Raw genomic sequence first — 18478 nt, forward strand, 5'->3', positions numbered from 1 at the left:
TTGGGTAAAACGGTCTCGATTATGTATGTAGCGGTTCTGAGACGCCAAAAAAGAAACAAAGCTGGATTTATTGTTTTGATGGCTAAGACCAGACTAAAGGCAAGGTAGACAGACGATGGGTGGTCTGGAAGGAGGCGCAGCAGCTCTCAGTGGCCAGGATTGTACTCGTAATGGCTGAATACCAAGGAACTGGGCGAGTGAAGGCACCCGAGTGGACTGGGGGGACCAGAAGGGAAGGGGAAAAGCATGCCGCACCACCGTGGATTGTGGACGGCTTCTCGAGACTCAGCCAGGCTCCTCCTGCCCACTTCACCTATCTGGTCCCAGTTCCTCTCTTCAGGTTTTCTTCAACCTTGTAAAGTTTGCTATTCAAGCCTCCAACTACCAATTATCACCAACTACACGCACCGTGCCACCCCGACGTCGATAGTGGCCGCGCTACGATTAGGTGCTGAGCATCTCACGGCAAGTAAAGGGCCGTTTTTTGCGCGCGGCTTGCAGCTGGTTGGCGATTGCAGGGTCCAACTTGAGGAAGGGGGGAAATCAAGATGCGAACGCCACCGCCAACGGATTTCTCAATCGAGTTGGTGATTGACGGCAGTAAACCGGGAATCAGGGGACTAGCAGCAAGTTTGCTATTGCTCATTTGCCAAGAGACGTTAGGTTACCACGTTACCTTAGTAAGGTACATGAAGCTTCTGCAAATGCTACCCAAATGCCACCGGAAAGACCCTGATATTGACTCTTGGGTCTTGACTTCCACATCGTGTCTTTGAGCCCCCTGCCTCCTGCATCTCTGTCTCCAAGTGTCTGTCCACAAATACTGAACCGTCCATAGCCCAGAGCACAGGTGCATCACTGCATACGTACTCACAGCAGGCCAACTGATGAGTTGGAGGCCGCTGGCCTTAGCTCCTTAGAAAACGCGTTGTTTCATCCGCGTATGAGGTCATGGTGGAGGGCCAAGGCGTTTGTGCTCATTAAGGTATGGTCAGGTTTCCGGGCTCTACCAAGCTGTACTTGAGCCTCATCAAACGAGTCTTCTTTTGATGAAACATTAAAAGAAGACGTTTGCTGAATTGCTCAAGACACTACTTATCCGTCCCGTCAAACATGACTATATGGCTTCACGTGGTTTGAGGTACAGCAAACTCTTTGATAAATGTTCTGATCATCATCCAAATGCTTCAATCGAAGACCCGTTACCCCTGTCATGGCCCGGACATGGGACATATGGAGCATCAGAGAGAAAACGACATGGAGGAACTCTGGATGAGGAATGGACGGCACTCTATTACCGGTTCCTCCGCGTATGAGTGAACATTTACCCACCTTCACCGTCGCTCACCTGCCGTGCAGAGCTGGCCCGTCTACTCTCATCCAGAACTTCACTCCGTAGCGGTAGGAACAATCTCTTGCTCGAGGCAGGCCGCAGAGCCATCTGCATCCTCATTTCCCCGGAATGAACGAAACAGGGCCACCGGAACAGCCACCGACGTAGACCCTGTAAGTGCGTGCTGCGGACAATTTCTTGAGATTGATGCTATTTTTACCTCTTCAGCCCCAGCAGGAGTCCCCGCCCAGGGACCAGACCACGACCGTCCAGCGCGCAGAATCCGCTCCGGGGTCCGGGCCTGCAGAAGACTCCAGAGGCATCGGCCACAGCGGACTCAGCACCGGAGGCGGGGTGAATTACGCTCTGAGCTTGAGTCTTGCCGACCTCGAATTAGTCACTTGCGGCATCCCACATTGGCTTGGGTGCAGGAAACAGCGACTGAAGTCCAGGGCAAGAGAAATGTGGCTTGTGCTTCCTCAGATTTGTTTCTTTCCTTTGCAAGCCACGACTCGGCCGGATCCTCAACGACTCGCTCGACGACCCCCAACCTGTCACACCTGCAACCTTCAACTCAAGTCTCGACCTCATCACGGACTTCTTCCGGAGATATTCTCCCATTAGGTCGGAAAAACTCTCTGCACATCATACTCCCCCGGGATCATCCCATTGACCGGATCGCTAGGGGACGGCTCGTCATGTCTAGCCCACCTTCCTGCCGGAATTCGATGGCATTTCTCGCAAAGATGTCAAGGACGGCGTAACGAGTGCACAGATGACTCCCTCTTCTGGCATACACTTCGCAGAGATCCGATGAGATAGAGCTGTTGCTGTTTGATATGGAGATTGTCCAAATCCAACTCCAGAAACCCCATCGAGGCGGCCACAATCAATTGCTCAACTGAAAGCCAACCTGGCTGATAATTAGAGATATCGAGCTGAACAGCCCAATCCTCCCCCGTACAGCAAGAGTCTGGATTGATCCATAGGAGAATCGCCAAAGTATGTATTTCTATCAGCCAACTGATGCGTACAGCAGCTTGAGGGGGCTTTCGAATACAGTCTGATCTGTCTTAGCACATCGTCTAGAATTGGCAATTTCAGGCGCCTTTCTGTATGTCGCGCATCTCGAAACGATCTCACGCACGAGACCGACTCGCCAACGTCGATATCGGAAGATTCTGACCCTTCGTACTATTGTGCCTTCGCTCGACCGAAACAACTCCGGTGGCTGGCAAACCTTGGCAACTTGTCAGTGCCTCCTGTCCACTGGTGCAAAGCCAGTACAGCCGGCATTCACTTTGCGACTTTCAGGAAAGGCGCTCATCTTGTCAGAACCAAAGCCAATCATTTCTTCTTTGCCCTCAAACGCTATGTTGCGCATGCCAACGCCAACTCCGAAAACCAATTGTCCCATGTTCCCCCGTCCCTGTGTGTCCTGAATCCCTAGACATCTGTTTTCTCTCAAGATTCCATCTTTCCCTATCATGGCTGCTAGCCCTCAAATCCAGTGTGGGTATCCCGGTCTGTCTGTTCGCACCGTCGCTGCGCCTGGCTGCAGGGGTACAATCTCCGTCTCGACTGCGTCGACTTCAGCCTTCTGAGGCAACTCCTGCAACTCTCGCTGCACTCTCCTCTCCTCCTGCTCCTGCAACAGCATCTTCTTGACTCTTCTCATCTTGACATAGATGTATATCGCGAGTGCGATGGTCAGAACGAATGTTGCGCCAAAGACAATGTTCTTGATGGTGTTGTTGCTGTTGTTCGACTTCTTCTCAATCAGGAGGACACCGAGGTAGACGAGAATGATCTGCTTCGGAAGCGTCAAGAACGTCGACACAGCAAAGTGCCAAAACTTCACATCGCATGTCGAAAACACCGCGGTCGAGAAATGGGACGGAATGACCGAAAACCGAATGATGAAGACAATCTGTTAGGTGTCAGTCACACAGTTCAACTACACAAACTACGCATGCCAATGAACATACCCAGAATCCGCCGTCGCGAGTCAATCGCGCCAAAGCACCATAGTTGAGGTTAGTCCTCTCCAGCTTTTGGGCCTTGCGTCGCAAGGTGTACTTGAACGCAAACCAGGTTCCAACTGCAGGCCGAGTTAGTGATCTGGTCATACGTGAGGGCTTATGAGCGTCGTACTCTCTCCGATGAAAGTGCCGGCTGCGACAATGGCAAATCCAATCCACAAGCCGTACACCACACCGCACAAAAGAGCCACAATCTCGTGGCCAAAAAGGGGCGGGAACGAGATCAGCACCAAGATGGCGATCGGAATCAAGAACCCTCCGGGTAGCGACCGGACCTTTTCAGAAAAGGGTCTCAATTTCTACGATTGCCGTACATGTTAGTGTATGCACCTTCTTCGCTCTCAATAAGATGCCAAATACCTCAACGACCTCATCATGATGAAGACTGATAAAGACTGTCGCCACAATGATGGCTATGCCCAAAAGGTGAAATGCTGCACGTCGCCCAGGTCAGTTTCCCCTGTATTTTCGATGCCGACTAGATGATTCATACGGATATACTTTGGCGTCAAGAAGATCTTCTTCCAATTCAATGGCCTGTATTCGGTATCCTCTTCCTTCTCTCCTTGCCGTTGTACGCTTCCCGTTCGGGCCATCTCGACGTCGGGCATGGTAGAAACTGCCGGCGACTGTTGGTGATGAGAATCTGATTGTTCAACAACCCGGCTCCAACGTCGACGAGAAAATATGCGACCAACACCCATTTTGATGAGAGCGGGCAGAATGACCCAGGGGGGGAGGAGAACACGCACATCAAGTAGGGAGACGGCGGGATCTGAAATCAATGCGAAACCGGAAAGCGGAACGCACAGCCACCCCAACTATCGGCCAAAGGAGGCAATAGTCAGTGCAGTGGTCCAGAAGTTCCTCGAGTCGTAACGCTTTATGTCACTGGGTTGTTCCTGGAACATAAGCCTTAATTCTCATTAACGCGGATGCAGGGCTACGGGAAAATCCCCCGCACATCCTCCCTCCTTTACACTACCGGAAATGAGGATGTACGATGCACCGGGGGGAGGATAAGGAGATCCAAAACGGAGTTCGACTGCTCCTCTTTTTTCGCAATGGGAACCTCAACGTCATGTCTTGTGTGAGAATTTGCGGTTTCGCGCACGGTAGACGTATCACAATACATACGGCCATCACCAACACGTGGCGGGCGGCTCTTTGCGCGGTTTCAACACCCATGGCCGATCACCGACCAACAAAGCGTCGGAGATCCAAAAGGCACCGATAACGAAGCACCCCAAGCTAAGTCACCCCCACGCATCCGCCGCGGCCTTATTTCGATATCCAAGTTTCATTCAACGACTCGGTGACCACGGCCCGTATGTTTCTCCCAACGTGGTTGGATAACGGGGGATGTTTAAGCTTGCGACTGGTCCCAGACAAGACTCAACACCATGTTACCACCACTTGTCGGACACCAAGACAGAACCCCTCCGAGCTATCCGCAGTATGAGCTTGGCCGTTTTCTCTCTCGCCTATCGTGCTACAGAGTTGGGCTCTTACGCTTTCCTCATCAAAGTTACATTGACAAGAGAAAACTCTACTTACCCCAGAACCTAATGCCTTGGCTGGACCTGACACTCGAGGATCAAGCCGGCTAGTCTCCCGGTGGTCCTGGCGGAAGGTTTAATCGCACGGGATTCGGTAGCCAGTTAGGCTTGGGCTACAGTAAGCATCTTTTCAGCTCGAATGTGTTCTTCCTCACCTCTAAAAGCCCATTGTTGGTCTCATCCTGCGGAATCCGACATTCTGGGAGACGGATGGACGGCATTATGTACACGGGGCTCTTGGCCATCTTGGAATGGCTTGAGACGGGCATGAGTCTTCTCAACCAGAGTGCCAGAACTCCCTTTTTCGACGTTCTCCCCCAAGGGCGCGCGTGCCCGAGCCTCAGAGTAGCTGCGAGGCCTGCAGCTGTTGTGCTGTCGAATCACGTTCAACCCGGTAGCCCTTTGCTTCCCTGCATGGTCAGACAGGCATTCTGTTGCCCACAAAGTTCTTCGCGATCGATAAGAGTGCAGGTTTGACATGCAGGTCTTCAGGTAACTATCATCCTTGCTTCCATTCCTGCGCTCCTTCTGGGACTTGTATGTATCTTCCAGCCGTATGCCAGGAGAAAGTCAAAATAGCTTATTTATGCTGCTTGAAAGCTCTTTCTGGCCCAGCGGACCCTGCCTCTCCCGATGACATTGACAGCCTGTTTTGCGTCTCGGCGAGCACGTCATGACTGCGAAGGGTCTGAACCGGAGCTTTCATTCCCGGTCTCCGACTCCAGCTGCTCGGAACGCGAGGACGAGCTTCTTGCAACATTAGATACGTGTGGGCTCTTGATTATGTAGAGGCTTTATCGTGTATGCTGCACTTTGAGTACTCTTTCAGGTGCAAAGACTTTGGAAAGACGCACTTGCTTCTGCGGCGGACATGCAGACTGCAAGCAAGCTTGCTATGTACACAAGGACAAAAGGATGGCAAGCCCACGTTCAACGGACGCCAAGAACATCCGAGCCACCAATAAGCACACACTACGCCAAGGGAAGCAGCTTGGCTCCCGGCCGACGGGCCGCTCTCTTAGCGTTGCAGGTGTAGCTTTTCGCTTCCCCCTTGATGTGGCAAACATGACTGCGGGTGGCTACTGTGGCTTGGCGTATGGTGAGGAATGCGAATTTGAGGAGGTCATGAGACATCGTGGAGTTTGACAGCTCTTAGCTTCTTGGCTTTTATGGTGTTTCTGCGCCTAGGTGTCCAGCTTCAGCTTCGTTCAGCTCTGTGTCAGAATTACCCGGATCATTTCCAACTTCGTTCACCGTACCCACGAGCTAGTCGCAGGCGATGTAGGGCTTGTCGTCGGGGTACCTAGAAGTCTTGGTGTGAAGCCTGTTTTGACTCCCTGGCGATCTGAAGGAGGAGATCATCCCGTTTCTGACTTGTCACAGTGGCTATCTTGGCTGCTTACCATTGTCGTTGGACGACTTGTTACGTGATAAAAGTCCGAACGTGGAGATCAACCGGGCTCGGCGTCGTCGGCGGCGGCTACACCCGCATGCCAACTTGTTAGTCCGTGTCTTGGCCTCCACCAGAGAGACATTTTAGCCTCCCCAGTCTACCTATGTCCACGTTGAGGCTGTTTCCGGCGCGGGGCTATTTTTCAGGGTCTTGTGTCTTACCTACCTACTGTGGCCACTTTGACCAAAAGCTTGCTTGAGTTTACGTAGTAGTTCGGTCGGTTATACGCTGCCACTTGAGTGAACTATTAACATAGCGGAGGCGGCTGCGGAGACTCCGCGTTCTTGTTTCAATGTTGGTCTGATAAGCTACGCCACGAGGTGATAGGGAGTTGAAGCTTTGCGGGGCCAGATATAGGATAGGCTTCTTGGCATAGGTACCGGTCTCTTAGGCTAACCTGCCGTGCGTGATAGTCATTTACTACAGCCTGCTATATATTCCTGACTCGTCAGTTGTAATCGGTAATCTTCGGGCCTCAATATCCGCCTTGAGGAGAGGAGGGTTTTCGTCCCTGTGAGACTTGCCGATCATGAAAATCTTGTAATGAGGTTGTCAGCCACAACTATCCTCCGCGAGATCGTCAGACTTTTGGTCTGCGGATCTTTGCCTTCGAAAGTTAGCTGCGGAGGAGATGAGCGAGAGAGGGAGACGGAAGACGGGGAGATGTTACGTGAACAGGTTGGAGATGTCGACGGGCTTGGGGTAGAGCTTGGGTCGTTGATGTGCTTGGGGAATATCTATAAAGACCAACAGTCGAAAGGCCTTCTTAATCCATATCTCTAGACTTCCAAGCTCACAAGTTCTATCATTTGATCACTACATCCACCAAGCAAGCCCTACTTACACTCATCTACCTTGTCCCACAACTGAAATACCTCGTCCTTCTCAATCCAAACAGACGAACGTTCTCCTCAAAAATGCACTTCTCAAAGACCTTCCTCTCCGTCGCCGCGCTGGCCATCTCCTCAACGACAGTCTTCGCAAACCCCATCGCGCAACCGGCAGCGGCGGCTGAACAGCTCGAGGACCGTACTATCCTTTCTGCAGAAGAGACCGAAGTCGTCAAGCGCGCCGCAGAGATCCTCGAGACCCGTCAGGGATGGACGTGTTCGTTCTTGGGCGATAAGGCTTGTCAGGTTAAGGTATTGTTTCTGACGCGGATCTTCATGGCTCGTTGATGGAATTTCGCTGACGAGTTTGGTGTAGTGTTTTGGGTTGAAGGGAACTGGTGGATACTGCAACTCCAAGAAGTAAGTTCTCGTACATCTTTTCCTCGTGCCGTGTTGTGGCCTTGATGGTTGTTGACTTTTTGGACAGTGTCTGCACTTGCTATGCTTGAATTTAAACACTTTCGGCCTTGTGGGGTGGCGAGGGGGGAGGTGAGGGAGTGGGATATGGATGCTTTTCAACAATTTGAGGTCTGAGACCAAAGATGAGGCGGACATTCTGGACAAGACTAAGGAAATTATTGGATTCGGGCTAGGAACCCGTTTGCCAGGTATTCAGGGTGGACCAAATCCTGACCTTATTGGTGCTGAGTAGCCTGAAAGGTAGCCGAAAGGATCTCATGAGAAAAACTTAAATCAAGATAGAAAACTCAAGAATATGTTAAAGAGCTTTTGGGCCAGGGAACCGTACTTGTTACTTGTGAAATTCATTTTCCTTCGATAACAAGGTACCTGAGCCTAGCAGTCGAAGGCAGTTCTCTTCCGCTACCACGGAACTGGAGAACTCAAAGTTTGCCCACGAATGGATTAGTCTTTTCTGATATGTCCATTTTCTCTCGAACTTTTGTATTTAATTGGTGACTTCATTCTAACTGAGGATAAGGTAGAAAGCATTCGGAGATATAACCAAGTGCGACTAGATTATCAAGCCTTAGCCTGCGTTGAAGTCCACAACAGGGCAACATTCTGCACAACAAAAACATCTCCCTCACGAAGCTTCATCAGCTACCAAGATATCCAACTCACAAGGAATCGGTACAATTCACTGGAACAATGTCTCAGAATCCCACATCAAACTCCTCGGCTAAAAACATTATATCCTCATATGGTTACATGGAGCGATACGGACATCTTGCACCTCCCCGCGAAAAGCCCACCCACGAATTTGACGACCTCGAACAATCCATCTCTGTCCGAATCAACGACAAGTATATCAACTGCTTCAGACTCGTCGCCGCGGGCAAAACCACCACCGGATATGGCGTCCGTATACATGCGTTCACCGACGATTCGGAATGCAGAGACGTCGCCATGAAAGGGAAACGGGAGGATGTCCAGGTCACTGTCGCGCCAAAAGACAAGCTCGCGGACGAGGTCGTTGGCGAGATCATGGCTATTTCGCTGGGGAATCAGGGATGTATTATCATTCTGGCGTATTTCAAAAAGGCTGATCTGGGCCTTGGCAAGGATGATGAGTGGGTGAAGGTTTCGATGGATAGGGAATATAAAGAGGATGTGATACCGCAATGGGAGGACCTGGAGGAGTGGGTTGAGTTGTGAGAAAGTAGCAACCGGTGGGCAGGTGTAAGGCTTCTGTACTCCAGGCTCAAGTCATATCTGACACAAGGAGTAAAAGTTGATGGAAAATTGAACCGTGGAGGCGGATACCAACCTGTACACAGACAACATATGATTCGGAAGAAGCATATACTATAGATCCAAAATGTACAAAATCTTACATCAGTCAAGTAGAAACGCAACTTGGAAGACTCACAATCCCCTAGCTTCTCCCGAAAGTCTGCTAGATCTCCCGTCGAAGACGTCTCCTCGGTGCCACTTTCTAATGTCTTCCTCCGTAACTGTGCCCCCATGATCAATTTGGATATCATGCCTGACGCATATCCCATCACGTTCCTTGCCATCAACCACGTTCGCTTTGCTGTGCTGAAGATCATCCATCCCATACAAGTCGTCCGTCGACCCTTGCCAGCTCACACCGTCCCCGAGCCGTTCAAAAGACCCCTCGAGATCGATTGTGTCATTGGCGGCGGCGGCCCGCTTGCGGTTACTCGCTTTACCGATGGTGAGTGCGTGTACCTTGCTGGACCTCTTTGTAGACGAATCTTTGCCGCTGGATTTGCCCCGCGAGGTGGAGTAATGATGTCCTGATTTCACAACGCTCACGACGCCACCAAAGAAGCGCCTGAAGAGAGACGCACAGGGCGGCAGGCAGGCGCCGATGATGTCGAGGCAGACTTCGGCGGCCGATGCCGTGTAGGGGAAGATGGTTGTCTGGCTGACGTTGTGCGCTATACCGGGCACTGGACGGAAGATCCAGAAGAGAAGCGGTCGGGAGATGGAGATGAGGATTACGCTGGAAAAAGTCAGTCATTGACTCGGGGGCAAGCATGGCTTGATGAAGGTGTTTCCATACCTGCCGCCGATCAAGAAGATGCCTGTGAGTGCCGCTTTCTTGGTCCGTCGCATTTGAAGCCTCCATATCTCGTTGATGGGAAGGACCATGGCTATGATGTCGAAGAGGATGTTCGGGAATAGAATCCCTATTTTGCTGATCCCCATACAGCTGCCCGGAAGCGACTTATCCCAGTGGTACTCCACAGGCAGACACGAGAAAGCTGTGCGTTGTGCAGGAATATCAGTACTGTCTCCCGTTCGAAGATGGGTACTGATCGCCGAGGTCGAAAGCCAAGGAATAACCAAGGAGTCTCCACTAGAATATCACTTACTGCTGACAAAAATCACAGCAATGAGCCACAGCAAGATTGCGATCGTTGTTCCCCATACCCAGCACCGCAAAACCTTTGAAGCTGAGAAAAGGCGGTAGTACATCGCGAGGACTGCTATCTTGGCGGCCGAGCATGCTACGCAGTGTATAATGTCGATGGCTAGAATACACTAGATCTCGCGTGTTAGTTACTTGGCATAGAATCGCTGAGGATTGTAGAGAGTCTTTACTTGCCTTGAACAGAGGGGCCGTACCGCCAGGTTGATTTTCCATGACATCTTGAATGTTGGTCCCAAGACCGAGTGGAACAGCTAGACTAGAGCGTTAGCTTTGTTGCCTCGAAGATCATCGGGATAACCTTACCGGCAAGTTCAATAGCAAGCAAAGCGTGATTTGCCAGCTTTTATCCTTTGAGTCAGTTTGTTCCACTTTGCGCCATGTCTCATATTATTTCAACGTGAGTTGTGGCGAGTACTTACCAAAGCTATCAAAGAAATATGAACATCTGCTGTCCATATTGCATGTGGTGTCCTCCATGAGGCATAAAGTCTGAGCAAGAAGAGAACAGTGGCTACAAAACTCAGTACTCCGTGTGAGATAGTCAGAATCCCAGAGATGTCGTGGTCCGAGTGGTATGCAATGGAAACCATTGTGCAAGTGGGAGTCCAAACAAATTGGATGCAGGAAGACCTGGTCACACAAAGTGAGAAAGGTGAATGCGGCTTGCCGTCTGGGCTTCATCCATCTTCGTCCGAGCACCGGGAATATGCTTTGCAGATATAAGACGAAGATAAAGGAAATTTCCTTGCGGCCGAGAAGTTGATGTAATCGGACCTTGTGCCTGCCTCTGGGTGTGCGACAGGGGTGATATGCATCATGTTAGCAAACAAGCGAATTGGTGTTGCTGTTGGTGCCGGCGCATGAAGTGTTCTGGTTGGACGTCGCCATCAGGACATGGATGAATATGCCGAACTAAGTTACTAAACCGTTGGATCGCCGGTGGCAGTTGGTAAGGAGGCAAACATTAGCAGTGATTGCTGCCCTCTTGCCTCGCTCTCATATTCCCCATCTAGATGATATCGTCACGGGTTTGTTGGGGCTCAAATTGATTTCTGACATTGAATCGCACTTGATGGCCAGATGGTCAAGAGGTTCGAAAATGAGGGGCTGTCAGCCGCTGATTCAGCTGGTGAAGGTAAGAGTGGCAAGTTCGCAACACCTCTGCAGTAGGCAATGAGACATACGAGGAGCCGCGTCTGAATAAGAAAGCTTTGGCGCCCCGGAGTCCCGGGCTAGACCTGTCCCAGGAGGCCATCGTCGTCAGACCTTTCCATGCCTCATGCATGAGCCAGGGGATGCGTCCAATGAACTCCAGTGCCCACTTTCCCGCCATCTTGGCAAAACGAATGGTCACTCGAAAACGTGGCAGGCTCGATATGCCGGTACCGCAAACATGAGCTGCCACTCCCACCTAATGCTACCTTACCATCGAAATTTTCAATACGATTCTTTGACTGGTTCCTCAGCCTTGGGATCCCTCAGTCTTGGGACGATCGCTCCCATATCCCCACTCCAATCTAGTGACATGTTCGCTCACTGTTGATGTGTTTGCTAGAATACTAAACCGTCAATAGCGCGTTAACCCCCAAGGCATCCCGGAACGGAGCCTAATACGTACGTGTTTTGCACAACATCTTGGCCACTTTAGACGATAACGACGAACATAATCGTTTCCAAGTTCTCTGCAAATACATCACCAGGAGGGGCATATCCTCAATCACCCCAAGTCTTGTGATTCTCATCATTGATAGTCTGACTATCTGACAGGCATGGATGCAGCGGGCAAAACTGGGTGCAGCAAGCAATGGCCCTACATAGATTCCCAGCATCAGATCCTTCCTTCTCCAGGAACTCCAAGAAGGAAGGAATTGAATATTTTCTTTTTCCTGGAGAGAAGAAAAGTGGACCTCACAGTGGACCGCGAGCATCCATCATTGAGATACGTCCGCGCCTGTGCCCCTTTAAAGTAATAGGCAAAAAAGGAAAAAGAAAATCCACATAATTGATCGTTGAGATACCCGAACAGTGCCCGGCAAGCTTCGTAAGGTAATCAGTAACTCGGGCATCTCGATTTGTGGCCGGTGCTAGAACAGGTAGCTTTGGCTTCCCAAGATCCTTTTTGTTTCAAGCCCTTGCTTTCAGTCCGAAGATATCAAAGTAGCAGGCAGCAGCATGCGGCTAGTTACTAGGCAGGTCCTACTCTATCGAGCACCTTGAAGAAGAACTTGAGTTCACAGACGTCAATTTCTTCCCTACTTCATTTCTTTCTTCTCGGCCGGAGCTCTCGAGACCGTGGCAGTTGACACCGGTTGTCTGTAGCTTTCTGCAGTCAAATTGGTCTTGAAGTTAAGGTCAACATCTAGTCCATATGGCTCTCAATTTCCCTCGGGTTTCCGGCTTGTTCATAATGAGATCGTAGCAGATAGATCGAGGAGAGGGCAAAGAGTATTCTTTTGAAATTTCCGTTTGTGGGAGCCGGCGGCTGTAAGATCTGTGACAGCAGCTCTTGCAATGCTGAATATCCCGTTGTCTGATCTTCTTGTAAGTACAATAATGGGCCAGCTCTTCAATGAGAAGCCGTTGCAGGTTACCGAAGAGCCCTGAGTTAATCCAGACAACACCGAAGCCACATTCTTTGCAAGTTATTTTGTTCATTGTTCTAGCTAGGTAAGACACTTGAACTCGTATTCCTCGTTGCTTCCTACTTATTGATGCAAATTCTTTTCTCCAAGATTCGCCAAATTTCACCAGTCAAGTTCCTCTTAAGGTTTCGTTTTCCACGCTCAGGAGCTAGGAGGTAAGAAACGCGAACCAGTCTGGGCTGCAAAGTGATACATCCTAATTGGCTTCGTGCATCCCCATCCTATATCTGAAGAGACAAATGTAATCTCTATCTGTCTCTGCAAGTATGTATTTGGTCGGCCTCGCTAATGATATCAGACTTGGTTTCATATGTTTCTCTGCTTATTATTATCCCTGATAATGCGAGTAATGCTCCTGGCCTCGGAAGGTGGGGGAAAGCGCACAGTCGATCAGCGTCGCATTAGAGGGCAGCAATGACTTTGAGAACCAACGCTCAGTACTCCGTAGCCAGCGAACGTATCATTGAACAGCCCAGAAATCAGATGTCTCTCTTTCTGCTCAGCTTCGTTAGGCGTCGCATCCTGATCAGGCAGGATACCGAAATCAGTGCGCGAGCTGGCTGTCGAGTTGGTACTTCAACTGGCCGGACATCGTCTATGACAGTACTAGAACGCCGTCTTTTGTTTTTTCAGCCAAAGGCTCTGATTATACAAACAGAAAAGTATTCAAGCTCTTCTTTCAAAGACCACTTTCAGAGACCACGGGGAAATCCTGCATGCAAACAGTGTTTTAATACCGCGCCTCCTTGATTGTCCTGCGCCTGACTCGTACTCTCTCAACCTAATCTTTCCTTACAAACGATGTTTTTGCCATTTGAGTCATCATATTCCTTAGAGGCAGACTGCTTTAGCTAAAGGGATCACAAATTTCCGAACCTTCAACCTAGAGACCGCAACTTACATCTTCATAATTCGCCGATTACCAATCATCAACGGTTCACGCTTGAGTTCAGCAATCCGTTGGCCGAGCTACATCGAGTCGTCGATGGTCTGACGCGACAAGGATAAGCTTCTGAAACTAAGATTGCGCATTCTATTATACTCTGCTCATTCCCCACTGCTTGTGGCAGTGAGAATGTTCCCGTTCAAACAAGCCACTTAAGGTTTACAATTGGATGAACCGGCGCCAAGTTATTTTTGATGTCGGATTCCCCGGGATTTAGGCCCAGGATTCTGCTGCCAGGAAGCCTAACAACCGGCAATAGCATGAGAACAATATGCAGTCAAGGAGCATAGCCTCCACTCGAGGCCCGTATGCGTGAAAGTCAAAAACTGAATGATCGACGAATCCGACGGTCTTGGTTTAGTGCACTCTTGGTATAAGAGCCTATGGGACACGCACTTGTGTTGTAGACTCGATCTGTTCTGCATCAACTACTTGTCTCTCGTTTTCTCATCCCCTTCCGTGATCAACAAACTAGCTGTCTTCCCAACTTAAGATATATACATCAAAATGCGTGCCTTCACCATCGCTGCTGCTCTCCTGGTTGCCGGAGCCCAGGCTGCACCTGCTCTCGAGAGCCGTCAGATCATCTACGGATGGTAAGTCACGGTTCCCTGAAGCCACACAACTCAGCGATTGTATCGCAGGGGTTCCAACTCTTGCACAGGGCTGACAGTAATTGATAGCTACTTCTCCGGAGATGGCGTTGTCAACCAATACGTCAGCGTTGGCCACGACATCGACGTGACCGGCACCAGCGGCAAGAGCTACCACATTGACTGCGGTACCACTTCGGGACAAATCGTTCCCAACATCTTCGCCAAGTGCACTGTGGACGGCAAGAAGCCGGATGGCATCACCGCCAACGAGTCTGACAAGAAGTAAGTTATACAAAAGGCACGGAACATCGCAGATAAGGACTAACCGATCACTTCTTAGCGCAATCAACTGCCCCATCTCCTAGATTATCACCTGCCTCCTTATCAAGCATAGTTTGAGTATTAGACTTTAATCCATAATTGGTCGAATCGACCTGGAAAAATCATTCATACTTTCAATCAGGTCACATCTGAGGATGCGTTGATCTACATGCGTTGGTGTGCGTTAATTTAGGGAAGCGACCTATTATACCCTCATCTGTGCTGCCAGATGTTCTAGCTTCTGGTTAACCGAGTCTGCTAAAGCGGTATTCTGCAAGTTGCTGAAGTCAGCCACGACTCTAAGACAAAGGTGCTGTGTGATACTATTATATTACTCCAACCGACATGGAGGTTGACCGTTGTGATGGCACCTTCAACATGTTGTAGGTCCATACCACATCACTTCGGAATGAAGTCAGCTGATGACATAGAAGGGTCATACATTCAGAAGCCCAAGACCCAACTTACATAGAATACTACGATGACAAGGTACTGACTGCACGTCAAGTTGAACAGTAGTCAGATCAAGTCTACCTTATGCGAGTGACAGCATAGTAAAGTGGTTTCACCAGCACATGAGTAATGATTTAGAAACTTCACTATTTTGTTTCTCGCTACATGCCATCAATTGTTGACGAGTTTCAATAACGGAAAACCTCGCGTTTGTGACCAGTATTTCTATACTCACAAGTACCGTAGCTGTTGATATTACGGATAGCCTGGCATACATCTACGCATTCACTGTTAGGCAAATCGGAAACTCCAAGTTGGACAACCAACTATCACAACCATTTGGAAGTTTGGATGCAAGCGTCTGGTCGGTTAGCAACAATGTATAACCGTGGGAAACATTCATGTGTCAAAATCCCCACCAAGAGAATATCAAGTACTTACAAGCGAACACGCTGAACGAACACGGGGAGCTGCCCCCTAGATCCTAGCATCAATGCGGATCTCGGGCCTCCTTGATGGCTTTGACGTTGACAGCACAAGGGTATCCCACAGAAGTCTTGGCCAGAGTACATGAACGATGACACGAGCACGAGTAAAGATCAGACGGATCTGCCCAATCGCCAACAGAGAACCAACCGAGGAAACACGAGACTTGGCCATACAGGGCCCAGAAGGCGATGGGGAGTCGGCAAGGTCCGACACAGTCGGTTTTGGGCTGAAGTTCATCGCCGCTAAGGTGCAGCTCTTCGATTACCCATTTGGTCGATGGGCCTATATTCGGTTGCAAAGCCGAAAACCAGACAGAAACCACAGCCCGTCTCCCACGGCTGAGATGATCCGCCTTGCAGGACGCGCAACACATGTCAGAGATAACCGTATTTTGCTGACAGGTCGTCCGTAGTGCGGCAAGTCCTTTTGAAACTACCGCAGCCGGCATTCTTATGCGGTGCAGTCCAAGATCACCGTCTTCTATCACCTCCACCCCGCCGATGTCAAGTCAAGGGGACGACTGTCTCCGCTACCTTCTTCCCGGATACGGGGGTCCGCTCTCCTTTCAAGTATACACGGTTGGCTTTACCGCGTCCGATTCATCTTCCCGTTATACGTCACAACCGCTCGGCAGGTCCAGAGCGTCTGTCTTTCCGAGGAGAATTATGCATTTTTTTTTGTTCGCATTAGTATGAGGCATTGGAGTTGATCAGCATCCATTCAAGGGCGGCGCGTCATCGTCACAACGCACACAAGTGATGCAGAGAACCTGGACTCCGCACTACATCTGACTTGAGTCTCGGCCAGTGCTCTCTAGAACAACTAATACCGCCCCATTGCTTTTCTCGCCGCAAGATTATCAACGCAGAATTCGAAGCGGCCGACTCGAAAAGTATCCAGCCTTATCTCAGCGATTCTTGTCGCATCTCGGCAACAACGCAGCACGAGAACGGTCCGATCTGTCGACTTCGACGATGATTGTCCAAAAGACATGGCCGCAATACATTGCGGTGCGTCTGCTAATCATCATGATGAGGGACCTGGGGCTTCTAGGCCTGACTTACTTCTATGTCGTATTCGCATTAGGCGGCGTCAAGGCTATTGCTCATCCAGTTTCCATCTTCATCGAAGTCATTGCCGCCATCGAAATTCTCTTTTACTTGCTCTTCTTCCTACCGTACAAACGGCACTTGCAAACTTACAAGCCATACATGCCCGCCCCAATGAGTCGATCACAACGCGCTCGATTATTCTCCAAGGCCTTGAGTCTCGTGCCAGATGGCGAGGAATTTGTTCGCATGTGGATGCTCAATGCACATATGGAGGACATACGCCGCGAAAACCTAAAAGATTGGCTGCTATGGGCTTTGTTTGAACAGGACAATACAGCTGGACGCCCTACTAAGGAAGTTGAAGCCGAACTCGAAGGGTACGTCGACGACACTGAAGAAAAGTTTGGAATCAAATTGCGCCCGGGAAGAGGAGATGCTGAAGCCCTGAAACTCGCCTTCGACCCTGTGATCATTCAACATCGGAGCTTGCTTTATTACCTGGTAAGTCGATTGCGATGATTGTTTCTCGAAAAGTAGGAGCGATGCATGCGCCGTTGGCACAATTTACTCTTGTCACCCTTCGACTAGTCGATGTACCTTCACTAATCAAATTGTTTCCCAGGTCATTGGACTTTTCGACAACTTGATGGCTTTATATCTTCTTACTCAAGGCTATTGCTACTACAAGCAGTCATTCTCAACCTTCTTCAAGGTTTTCCCAGTTCGGTTCATCAACCTCTTCCCTTTCAAACAGTCCGCGACGAGCAAAATGTCCTACTGGTATCGACCTCACAAGTCAGCAACGCAACGTCCTGTCGTGTTTATCCATGGCCTGGGTGTCGGCTTGATCCCATACATGTTTTGGCTCAACACAATTCCTAAGGACGTCGGAATTCTAGCAGTCGAGATGCTGCCAATTTCTTCTCGTGTCACCACGTGGCCATTGCCATCAACACCCGAACTCTGCGAGATGATTGCAAAGTGTGTGGCACAGCAGCGAGCTTCGCAACCCGCGCCTGGAGTCGGAGAAAGAGGAGCATGGGATGACTTTGTTCTTGTCGGTAACAGCTACGGAACCTTGTTGATGGGCCAACTACTACAAAGAGCAGATTTTGCTCCGCGGGTTGCGGCATCAATCTTGATTGACCCAGTGTCGTTGCTCCTTCATCTCCCGGATGTCGCTTTCAACTTTACTCGCAGGGAGCCTAAGCCGTCGATCCGTGGGAGAACAGGACACGGCAATGAATGGGAGATATGGTGGGCAAGTGCAACCGACGCCGGGACAGCATACACACTTGCTCGGAGGCTCTGCTGGCGGGAATCTCTTATGTGGCGCGAGATGCTCACTCCAAGCCTGCGGAATGTTGAGGCTGGCTACTATGCGTCTGGCTCGCCAGAAGAAACTGCGATATTCGGCAATGGTATTCAAGCCGGAATGCGCAGCACCGTTGTGTTGGGAGGGGAAGACTGCGTAACTAACCCAAGAGCAGTAGCAAGTTATGTCTATTCCGGAGACGTGAAGTGGACGATGGATGATTTAGAGTCGTGGAAAGACTACGAGTGGAGCGGAACAGAGGAGTTGGAGCTAATGTTCTTGGATGGAAAGGACCATGGGCAGGGCATCATGGTTCCTTATCCTTTTAAGCCTATCCAAACAGTCATCGAGACATATTGTAGGAGGGATGACGGATTTAAAGCATTCGGGGATAAGTTCATAGGTGGACCTGAAAGTATTTATGGCCTTCGAGTACACAGAGACGAGGTTGTTGAGCTGAAGAACCTCTAAGCCGAGATTACATTTAAGATTTCTTCTCAATTTCAGGCGTTCAAAATCAAAAT

The 18478-nt window shown here is 50.0% G+C and overlaps 7 protein-coding genes across 7 annotated transcripts; 5 read left to right on the top strand and 2 right to left on the bottom strand.

Moving 5' to 3' along the window:
* Window positions 1-844: 844 nt before the first annotated feature.
* Window positions 845-2150, top strand: CCOS01_05997 (uncharacterized protein; the record flags this gene model as incomplete). The annotated part of the gene is made up of 4 exons (XM_060454170.1): window positions 845-985; window positions 1429-1506; window positions 1562-1687; window positions 2040-2150. Coding segments are annotated over 4 exons (456 nt in total), but the record flags the coding sequence as incomplete, so codon positions are not given.
* Window positions 2151-2834: 684 nt separating this feature from the next.
* On the bottom strand, window positions 2835-3986 carry CCOS01_05998 (uncharacterized protein; the record flags this gene model as incomplete). The annotated part of the gene is made up of 5 exons (XM_060454171.1): window positions 2835-3263; window positions 3322-3434; window positions 3488-3674; window positions 3736-3809; window positions 3869-3986. The coding sequence occupies 5 exons, from the start codon at window positions 3984-3986 to the stop codon at window positions 2835-2837; spliced, it is 921 nt and encodes a 306-aa protein (XP_060315943.1).
* Window positions 3987-7304: 3318 nt separating this feature from the next.
* Window positions 7305-7726, top strand: CCOS01_05999 (uncharacterized protein; the record flags this gene model as incomplete). Its single annotated transcript, XM_060454172.1, has 3 exons — window positions 7305-7529; window positions 7594-7637; window positions 7705-7726. 3 exons carry the CDS (start codon window positions 7305-7307, stop codon window positions 7724-7726), a joined length of 291 nt encoding a protein of 96 aa, XP_060315944.1.
* A 661-nt stretch (window positions 7727-8387) lies between these two features.
* Window positions 8388-10179, top strand: CCOS01_06000 (uncharacterized protein; the record flags this gene model as incomplete). Its single annotated transcript, XM_060454173.1, has 4 exons — window positions 8388-8890; window positions 9119-9417; window positions 9532-9717; window positions 10100-10179. The coding sequence occupies 4 exons, from the start codon at window positions 8388-8390 to the stop codon at window positions 10177-10179; spliced, it is 1068 nt and encodes a 355-aa protein (XP_060315945.1).
* CCOS01_06001 (uncharacterized protein) lies at window positions 9105-11473 on the bottom strand (the record flags this gene model as incomplete). The annotated part of the gene is made up of 6 exons (XM_060454174.1): window positions 9105-9708; window positions 9769-9970; window positions 10082-10250; window positions 10335-10391; window positions 10444-10480; window positions 11325-11473. 6 exons carry the CDS (start codon window positions 11471-11473, stop codon window positions 9105-9107), a joined length of 1218 nt encoding a protein of 405 aa, XP_060315946.1.
* A 2762-nt stretch (window positions 11474-14235) lies between these two features.
* Window positions 14236-14689, top strand: CCOS01_06002 (uncharacterized protein; the record flags this gene model as incomplete). Its single annotated transcript, XM_060454175.1, has 3 exons — window positions 14236-14324; window positions 14412-14606; window positions 14665-14689. 3 exons carry the CDS (start codon window positions 14236-14238, stop codon window positions 14687-14689), a joined length of 309 nt encoding a protein of 102 aa, XP_060315947.1.
* Window positions 14690-16561: 1872 nt separating this feature from the next.
* Window positions 16562-18425, top strand: CCOS01_06003 (uncharacterized protein; the record flags this gene model as incomplete). Its single annotated transcript, XM_060454176.1, has 2 exons — window positions 16562-17140; window positions 17262-18425. The coding sequence occupies 2 exons, from the start codon at window positions 16562-16564 to the stop codon at window positions 18423-18425; spliced, it is 1743 nt and encodes a 580-aa protein (XP_060315948.1).
* Between the last annotated feature and the right edge of the window lie 53 nt (window positions 18426-18478).

This window comes from Colletotrichum costaricense, assembly GCF_030867565.1.
Source record: "Colletotrichum costaricense strain IMI 309622 chromosome Unknown Scaffold_5.1, whole genome shotgun sequence".
In the NCBI taxonomy this organism is placed as follows: domain Eukaryota; kingdom Fungi; phylum Ascomycota; class Sordariomycetes; order Glomerellales; family Glomerellaceae; genus Colletotrichum; species Colletotrichum costaricense.